We start from the raw sequence: 9,694 nt of genomic DNA on the forward strand, positions 1-9,694 counted from the left end.
CTGAAATAGCCAGTGCTTACTGGTTTGTGAGTCCTGTTTTGAAACCTTGAGCTGAGCATTTAAGCTCTTATAATTTTGTTTTTTTCTGTTTTGTAAGAGGGGGATCTGACTGAAAAATAGAGCACAATTACATGCTTGATCACATTGTAGCTCCAAAACATAACCTACATTTAATTTACTTTATACGGTACCATAATTTTGAAAATGAAATTCGTGCTGTATTAATTAAGACTTGAAGCTAGAAACTGAATTCATAACCTAAAATGATCATTTTTCAATAAAATCACACGTTTATTCAGCAGAAGGGACAATTTTCCATAAACATCTATAAACTGCTTTCCTTTTTGCAACCAAAGGAATCACTTTGCCATTGCCTTTATGATTTAGAGGGAACATCAAGCTTTTATACACAGTTTATGAGCCAATCACACTGTAAAAACGTCTTTAAAATGTCGAGCAACATTTTGAGGAATATGACAGAGTGGAGACAAAGATCCTAAAGCACTGGTCCTGCTTCAAATCTGGGGCAGAACATGTTTTTCTTCAACTGGTCCCATGTGGGAACTCACAGGACTCAAAAATTGTCCAGCTTCTACACATTTCATTATATCAGTGCCCATGAATATGAGGCAGACAAAGTGCTTAAAGTGTACAGAATAAAGCACTTTATGAATCTATGATCGAATGAGGCTTGTAGTCTAGATTACTTTGAGTGGTGACCCTAGAAAAGCTCCATTTAACTGCCAGTCCAGTCCATTACAGCACACCCCCAGATGCCCTCTGTCCATGTTTCAGTGGGTCAAAGCCATTTCAGGAGGCAGCCTGACATTTTCCACTGTTTGAAATGTTATGAAAAAATACCAGGTAATGGAAACTGTGAAAGTCAGGACACGATAGGGAAGATAAAAAAAAAATGTTAGGATAAAAGTACAAAGTTTAAAAAAAACAAAGTTGGGTGGACAAACTTTTGCACATCACAACTGATGTTTGAAACACCGACTGCTGCAAGGTTTTATTTTGTTTTTTAACAGTTCACTTGAAAAATCAAGATAATACACACATTTTCCACAGATACATAGAAACAAATCTTTGAGTGCAAGTACATCTACTACAAAGCATAATAATAAAAAGAAAAGAAAAACAGGCTTAAATTGTAGGGACAAGTTTCCTTCATGTGCAGTTGGAAAGGAGATCAAGCTGGATGTTTTGTTGCTAATAATATGCAGCAGTAACAGCACAGAACATCCTAGATGTTGTAATGAGAAATAGGTCAATATGAGACCCAGAAAGATAAGATAGGAGTTTTGATTCAAAGTCAAACCTCTGTTATCTGTAGCACCAAATCCTGCAAAGCTGTGTCACTCTTCAAAGAAAACAAGAGTCAGGAGGTTGACAAGCTGACAGCAGATTGGATGCTTTCAGTTTTAGAGATATTTTAAATGTGGCGTAAGATGAACTATTACAGTGGTAAAACGTAATTCTTCATGCAGACCTCCAGTTGACATTATTTAGGAGTCAAGTGAACTTGTGCCATCTATAAATTGGACTTCTTTCAGTCAAATTTATTTAGAATAAAGAGCTGTGCACCATGAATTTGAAGACAATAAGTGAGGTTTATCAAACAACAGGAACAGATGACGTCTGAAATCTGGAGAAGAAAAGATAAATGTCCATGCTCCCTCGTTAATGTGGGAAAAGCCAGAGGAATATATTTCAAATGTCAATCAAAGCGCATGAGAAATATCTCACTGCCAGGTCACACTTAGAACTCATTCATCTAAAATATGGACAGCATTTTAAGTGGGAGGACCATGTACAGAAAACAGCCCAGCATTACCAGTAGGAGGAGCAGGAAGCACAGGAAGTACCTGGCTCTCAGTACTTCAACCAGACAGGAAGGGTTACAGCAGTATCCGCATATATTTCTGCATGTGTCAGCCTCCAGCTGCCTCTCCAGAGTGAAACAACATAACAGCGGTGCTGGCGCAGGTTGAAGTTCAGGACCTGAACTGATGCTGAGGGCCGGTCCGGGTTCATATGTGCCGTGACTGTAAGACTCCTCCTGAAGTCTCCAAATCTCCCACTCAGGGAAAGGGGTGGTCTGTCGACAGAAGGGGCACTGAAGCCGGCTGGTGTCCTTGGCCCGGCTCATGATGGCATCTGTACAGCGGTGACATATTTTGTGGTTGCAGTTGAGTAAGGTGACACTGTGATCGCCGCGCGAGTCGAACAGCTCGCTGCAGATGGGGCACTCGTGCCGACTGCTGTCACTGCACAAACTCCTGACACTTTCACTGCAGCCTGGCTGATCCCTGCCAGCCAATTCCAGCTCTTGTGGAACAGATGTCTTTTGGTCAGTCCCATCTGTCGCTGTTTGTGCGCCCGCTTTGTGATTCTTGTCACTGCTGTCCTGATGTTTGTACCCAAGCAGAGGCTTTATCACTGAGTCGCTTACATCTTCTGTTTTTTCTCCGTTGGATTTGTATACTTCTCTGAAATAAGCCTCCTCTGTAGATGACTGTTGATCTTCTTCCAGTGTAATAACACCTTCCTCCTCAGTGTCAAACACTTTTGCTTCAGCCATCCTTCATTAAAAAGATTTTAATACAGGCAACACAGCTCTAGCACAAAGTCGACTATGGCAAGTCTACTTTCTTCCTGCACTAAGCGGGCCAATTACTGATGTAATGCTTTAGTATAAGGAGAGCAACACAGTTTTCCCACCTCTAACTGAGATAAGAAAAGTACATTCGCAGATAAGGAGTGCTAAGAAATAATGTGCACCTCAGAGAAGTGCCACTGGCCAAGAAGAACAGTGAACATTTCAGCATTATGCTCAATTTAACATACTAACATATTCACTGCAACTGAAAGCTTTTGCCGGCTCACAAATGCATGAGTAAGCACATTAGAGCATAAGGGACAGATTTATTCTTCATATTTATACAAACATCACATCTGCAGATTAGACAGGCACAAAGCACATGTTAAAACTGAGAAGGTTGGAAGCAGTTTATCTGATATTTTAACAACTATTGTGCTTTAACATTGCTGCTTGCTTGCTTTGAAATGTGTCTTCTCTCATCTAATGCAATCCAACAGAAATTAAAAGTGCAGAAAGCCACATCGGCACATGCAATAAGACATTATTATAACCTTTATACAGTTAAACACCATAGTGTGTAGTAAAGACTCCTCACAGTACTGCAGTCATCAGTGATTACATTGGGAACATATGCCCAGATTAATTAAACACCCAAGTGTAATATTATATATGATATAATAATAATAATATAATATAAGTATAAATATTAGCATTCTATGTATTAGAGCTATCTGCTTTCACAATCTTAAAAAATATCCTAAATTTAATTGAGCATCAGTGTCTTATCACATTAAAACAAATGTGCAGCAGCAAGCATTTGTGACAGTGCATTATAAATTGCAATTATCAAATCACACCGATATGATCACTTCATCATTTGCAATGCATTATATATATGAACAATTATTTTCTTAAAAAAAACAATGAATATTTCAGTGATATGCCCGCTATAATCATGATTTGCATATCAACAAAGAATCACATGAGCACATGTAGGTGGAAAAGGTCAGAGCTGCTGAGAATTACTTGCAGAGCTCCATTTCACCTCCGTGTGTTTGTCTAACAGCTGTTTGTTGTCCTCTTCTCTCTCACTGAAAAAAATGACTGCATGCTAACTGTCCAGGAATAGACAACAAGCAGCAGTTCTGGCACGAGCATTTAGTAGGTGTAAGGTTTTCTCAGATGTTTATGGGAACCAAGTCATCATATGAATGACATAATATTTCACAAAACCGGAGTCATAAAGAATCATTTGTAACCATACAACCAACAAGCAGATGATGACATGGGTCCTACTAAACAGGACAAGCAGTACCTTGGAAAACTGTGCAAATATGTAGCCAGAGCAAGTAGTGTTGTTTTGAAGGGAAATAGCACACAGACCAAAAACTGATTTGTTTTCAAGCAGCAGCTTCCAAGACAAAGAAATGTAGAACAAAATGTAAAAACCTGCAATTCTGAGCTCCAAAAGTAAATAGATTCCCATAGACATTGAAGCTAAAATGCCTGGATTTATGACACATACTTTTGGCCTGTTGCTAAATTTTATTTTGGTCTCTATCAAATATTCATCTTAATGACAACTGTATGGAGGGTGCAAATATTTTTGTTCTGAGGCTTAATGTTATGCGAACACAGGTGACCATAACTGCTAGATGTCTACCTGGCTTCACCTTAGCTAATTCGAGTCATCTCATCGAACCTCTGATAGTTCAGTTTAATGCTAATGCTAGCAAGGTTGGTTAGCAAGTTGCTTCTATGGACAACACAGGTGTAATGCACACACCTTAAAGTGCTACAAGATAAAGGCAGAAACCTTTTTTTTTTTAATCAGGCTGTAAACAAGGTTTCAACACAGGAGTCTGTGGGGATTGAATTATGTTTGGAGCCAGCCTCAAGTGGCCACTAGAGGTATTGCAGTGGTTGACACATTGCATTGCCTTCGTCTCCAACTTCAGAGGCTTCCTCTTGGTTGAAAACTAAACTAAACTAAAATAAAATAAAATAAGACTTAAAAATTGTTGCATGGTCCTTTTAAGTTGTCGTGTCACACCACTGAAACAAAGAGACTGTTGTCAGCTGGCTGCTGAGTAACCTGAGAAATCATTTAAAAAACAAACACACCTGCTCTTACACCTGCAGGTCAAACACAGCCAAGGTTGAGTACACATTAAAGATGTAAATTTACAGTGTGAGGCATAAGAGCATAACAGGGGAGAGGAAGTAATAACTGCATTCTGAGGCAGAAGAAGGAAGCCTTTCCTATGATCTCAAACTACAGGCAGACTAAAAAACAACAAAACAGAGAAAGTCCCTTAGTCAAGAGCAAATATTGGGATATCTATGTATATGTTTCACAGTTTATGTTATAGATAGTTGGCCTGGTGCAGAGTAAAACAGTTTTGACAATCAAACAGTCAGTAGGGGATTTCTGGTGTCAAGGTATTGGTTGTTTAGATGTTTGTGAAATCTCAGTGGCACTTCAGGCATTTTATAAGGCTGGAAAGTAAAATTACACACATCAAAAATACCCCAAAAAGAGGTCTTTAACAAGACAAGGTTTGAGTCCTTTACAAAAAAATGCATATCTAAATTGCTTAAACTCATCAGCAACAAATACAAATGATTGGTGAACGCCTTCGTCCAAAGCGTCAGATTAATGTACTCTGACCTGATAATCTCTGCTTAAATCTCCTCTTGTGGTTCGGGGAGGTCAAAAGTCCAACTTGTCACGCTGGTACTGCAGCCGTGGGCTGTTCTCACTGTAGAACTGACTGAACCAGCGCCTGTGTTTTTGGATGGCTGAATCTTCCTTTACAAGAAGAGGCTTGGAGACATACTTCTTATTGTTCCAGATCATCACATCACGCTCAAACTGAAGACAAAACAAAAACAAGAGAGAGTCACGGGACAGCACTAAATATCAAACATAATTATAAGATTTTTATACAGTAAAAGTTTTAAGCCTACTTCAAACATTTTTATTTTTAACAATATCCAACTCGTCCTTGATGATAATGAAGCAGCCCAGCTAAATACAATTTGTAAAGGAACAGATTTTCACTGAAGTATAACAAGAATTAAATAATGAAAACTATACTGGTGTCTTTTTGCATTAAATTACAATACTTTATCAGCAGGGGTTTCTTTGTGAAGTGCTGCTCATTAAATGTCACTCCATAGTAACTCCGTCAGCTGCTGACATTTCAGTGAGAACGCCCTTCCACTGCTGTCAATACCAAGTGGAGAAAAAAAAATTTAATCTAAAAATATAAGCTTGGAACATGAAACTGTGCAATCATCTTCCTTAATCTTGTGTTTGTTTTTAATTAAACTATGTATCTAGCTAATCAAAGTATTTTGTCTGAATATTTTTAGGTAATCTTAATGGAGGACAAGTCTAGACATTTTAAGAACCAGACAACTTTTCCCAAAGTATTTTGAGCCTACTATTATTTCTTGTTAAAGTGCAACTATGTGTCTTTATCACCAAGCTAATTATCAGGTTTAATGAGGATTATTCACACCTTATCCGTGACTGTGGTGTTACTTCTCGTGATATTGTGGAGGCTGAATTTAATCAAAGGCAGAGTGGGAGGTTAATGTGCACAGTGATCTCTCCAAGTTAGAGCAGCACTGGGGTATATCTCACTAATAAATAGCAATAAATTGCAGTTTTGATATATGAAATGAAAGATAAACAACAAAATTTTAAATGTGATGGAACAAACCAGTGAATAATAGCCCACCCATTGACTAAAAGATGGGGGGGAAACCCTTGTTTGAACAAACTATGGGTGTTAGATGAGAGTAAGTGGGGCATGCAAGGCAAGCAGTGCTTGCCAAGTGAAATCTAGAAAATGGACAATAAAAGTGAACTAAAAGGAAAGCGATCTCTCACCTTACAATTTAGTATTTGGTCCTATAAAGAATCGTTCCTTGTTTGCATCCATCCTGTAAGTTACTGCCATCTTTTGGCCAAAAGTACCTACTGTCTCTGGAAGCTCAACTTAAATATAGTTTCTGTCATTTTCACAGGGGGATTTGTAACCCAGTATCAAAGACTGCAGCTGGGGAAGCTGAGATAGGAGCTGCATTTCACTGATGTGAGATCAGTTATTAGTTCTTATACATTATTATACACATGTCCACACACATGTGAAAACAAGAGGGAACATTTGCTACTAAGCAATCAAAGTGCAGGTAAGTTGTCTCTTATCACTTTGGCTAACATGTGTGACGTAGAGGAAAGTTGAAGATATTAAGGCTCAGTGCAGCAAGATATAGAAGATAATAAAAGTCATCCAGGACAAAATCATTAAAAATCCTATATGTTTTAATCAGCTCCAATCTGTCATGTTAGTGGAACAGTGATGGATCTTTTTTGTTTTGTGTCTATTTTGGGGGAGGGGATCATCTTCTTTGCTTGCCTTTCAGCAAAAGCCATTATATGATACTGCCTTAAACTTAGTGAGTTAGAGCAGTTCATCTACTATTTGTAAGGTTGGTGGTTGAATCACTGTTTGCTCCAGTCTGCCTGCCAAAGTAAAATGCTAAAACCTATGTTATTCCTGATGTGTTCATTGGAGTATGAATGTAAGATAGAAAGAACTTTGACATAGAAACAAGTGCTTGTGTTAAAGGGCAAATGAGCCTCAATGAGTTCTCAAGTACAACAGAAAAGTGCCATATAAGAGCCAATCCATTTATCAGATAGATAGATAAGGGTCAAATGATGGCAGCATAAATTATATGTAAACAAGCCTGTGTTATAGTTATCATAAAAGATAATGGTACTGCACCTGAATGCACTCCACTTTGAGGATGAACTTGGGCACCACAGGTGGGATATTAGACTGATAGAAAATGGTGTGAGTGACACACTGCAACAGAGGCTCCACAGGAGTCACACAATGCATGATTACACCCCGGCCCAAGAAAGTTTGGTCAAACAGCAGAAATACTATTCCTGGGCCAACCTGAAAGATAAACATGTAATATTAGCACAATTTAAAGTTTTCAACTTTTCCTGATAAGCATATCTATACACTTAGGGTTCATTCATTTAGTCAGATTCACTAGCAGTTACTGTAGTAAAAATGTATTTTGCATCATTTAACATCAAGCCTTATTTCCAGATAATTAAATGCCAAAAAAGCATCAGTCTGTTCATGAGAAATTAATGCTTGAAAAACACATTTACATGCATGGTTAAGCTCAATAATGCCTGCCTCTCATATTATATTGCTACCGATCTCCCACTGCTGGCCACAGTAAACATATCCTGCTTCCAACATTTGTGTTGCGTGTAAATGATCCAGCTCCCTCTGCAGCCTTGTGGTTAACCTAGGGAAATTAGTGGTTTCAGGCTACACTTGCATATCATTTTTTTACTCACGCAGCAAGGCAAAAAGTCACACTGTGCTGTGTTTTTTGCTTAAGCAAAAACGACCATTTTTCTCAGGCTGATCAGGCCAGTGATGTTCGACATTAGAGATTACAGGAAGCTTTGTCAAACCCGGTTTTGTTACGATGCCGACAGCAAACTGTACTGTTACTGCACTGTGAAACATAATGTTTATTGTTGAAATGTACTTCTCATCCAATTTAAAAGGACGCTTACAGATCTAGCATGATTTATTTTGGTTATATCTAGTTTGAATAAAATTTATAGACAAGACCAGTGATTTGTGCCAGTTTATTGTACAATCAATCATAGGGAATTGTTTAAAAAATGGCATTCCTGGTGTACTGTACCTGTCTCGCCACAACAGAAACATCCAGAAGAGGCCAGTGGCATCCAAACACTCTAAGTGCATGTTTCACAAACATCTGAGAACAATGCTTGTTAGGCTCTGACTCTGGTTTCCAGTCAACCTTCAAGATACACAGTGAAAAACAGTGTCAAAATCAAAAGTTGCAGGTATAACAGCGAACATATTCACCTTAGTGGATAACGGGAACATCAAATTTAGTTTAGTGTTTCCAGTTTACCTTCCAGTCATGTTGCACAAATTCCCAGATTTTGCTATTGGTGTAACGTAGATCTGCTCCACTGAGCATGCTTGGAGTGTGAAGGTGCGACAAGTGAGCTATGTCCGCTGCATTTTCTGGAATCTCCTACACAGAAGAAAAGACAACTAGTTATTAGCAAAAAAAATAAAATGCTAGCATGTGGTATATTGTTTCTGTCTGTTGATTTCTAAGATGCATGTAAAGTCCCTTAAATATATTCAAAGATTGCAAGAAAGAACATGTATTGACTATACTGCATGAAATGCATAAATGCCTTGCTGTCATGTTTTGGCTGTGTGCAGGCAAGAGAAGGAACCAAATGCAAAACTCACTGAGACAAAAATGAACTCAAAACACTGCTTTATTGCAGGCTTGGAAAGGAAACAAAGAACAAAAAGAAATTGGGAAAACTACAACTAAATCATACATGAAAACACAGGGCGAATCACACAGCTATGATGGAGTACGTAACACTGACAAAGAGAAACACGGGGCTTAAATAATGAGCCACAGGAGGAGAGCACAGCTGGGAGTAATTACGCAGGATGAGACAAGGGAAGCAAAACTAGAAACATTAACATAGGACAGACTGTAAAAGTAAAACAGGAAACACACTGACTGAACTCAAAACATGTAAACTTAGCCGACTGTGGAGACAGAACAACGGCTGTGTCCCAATTCAGGGTCTGCACGCTTGAAGTACGCATTTTAAGTGTGATTACGTCACCGCCACACAATGACGGCTGTCCCAATTCGAAGTGTACTTCAAATGCATACTTCAAATGCGCCGTCAATTTCCCCAAATATCAAGTGTGGTCCGGTGCACGCTTCGTGGTCCCATATATCCAACAATTCATAGCGTGGCGGTGGGTGTGGATAATTTTGAAGGGAGCGGCCTAAGAGTGAACTGTCAATAGTAAGTACTCAATATGACGTCACTTATTTATGTGCGAATGTTTAATAACGAAGAACATTAAAACATTGCTGTTGCCCACATGTCAGCAAAGTTATGTGACATTAGTGATGTTTGTACTTTGAGCCTCGACATATATATATACATACATATACATATAT

General features: G+C 38.5%; 1 protein-coding gene across 1 annotated transcript in view; it reads right to left on the reverse strand.

Moving 5' to 3' along the window:
* Positions 1 to 2,908: 2,908 nt before the first annotated feature.
* Positions 2,909 to 9,694, reverse strand: part of zgc:92275 (cholesterol 7-desaturase nvd) — a 20,322-nt gene continuing 13,536 nt past the window's right edge. The window contains exons 4-7 of the mRNA XM_005941358.3: positions 8,600 to 8,725; positions 8,363 to 8,482; positions 7,408 to 7,584; positions 2,909 to 5,480 (exon numbers count right to left, since the gene is read on the reverse strand). Of these exons, the coding sequence (XP_005941420.1) occupies positions 5,319 to 5,480; positions 7,408 to 7,584; positions 8,363 to 8,482; positions 8,600 to 8,725 (585 nt within the window). The 3' untranslated portion in view covers positions 2,909 to 5,318. The remainder of the gene's footprint in view (positions 5,481 to 7,407; positions 7,585 to 8,362; positions 8,483 to 8,599; positions 8,726 to 9,694) is intronic.

The sequence above is a fragment of the Haplochromis burtoni genome, unplaced genomic scaffold, assembly GCF_018398535.1.
Source record: "Haplochromis burtoni strain Fernald_Lab_line unplaced genomic scaffold, NCSU_Asbu1 Contig_298, whole genome shotgun sequence".
Classification (NCBI taxonomy): Eukaryota; Metazoa; Chordata; class Actinopteri; order Cichliformes; family Cichlidae; genus Haplochromis; species Haplochromis burtoni.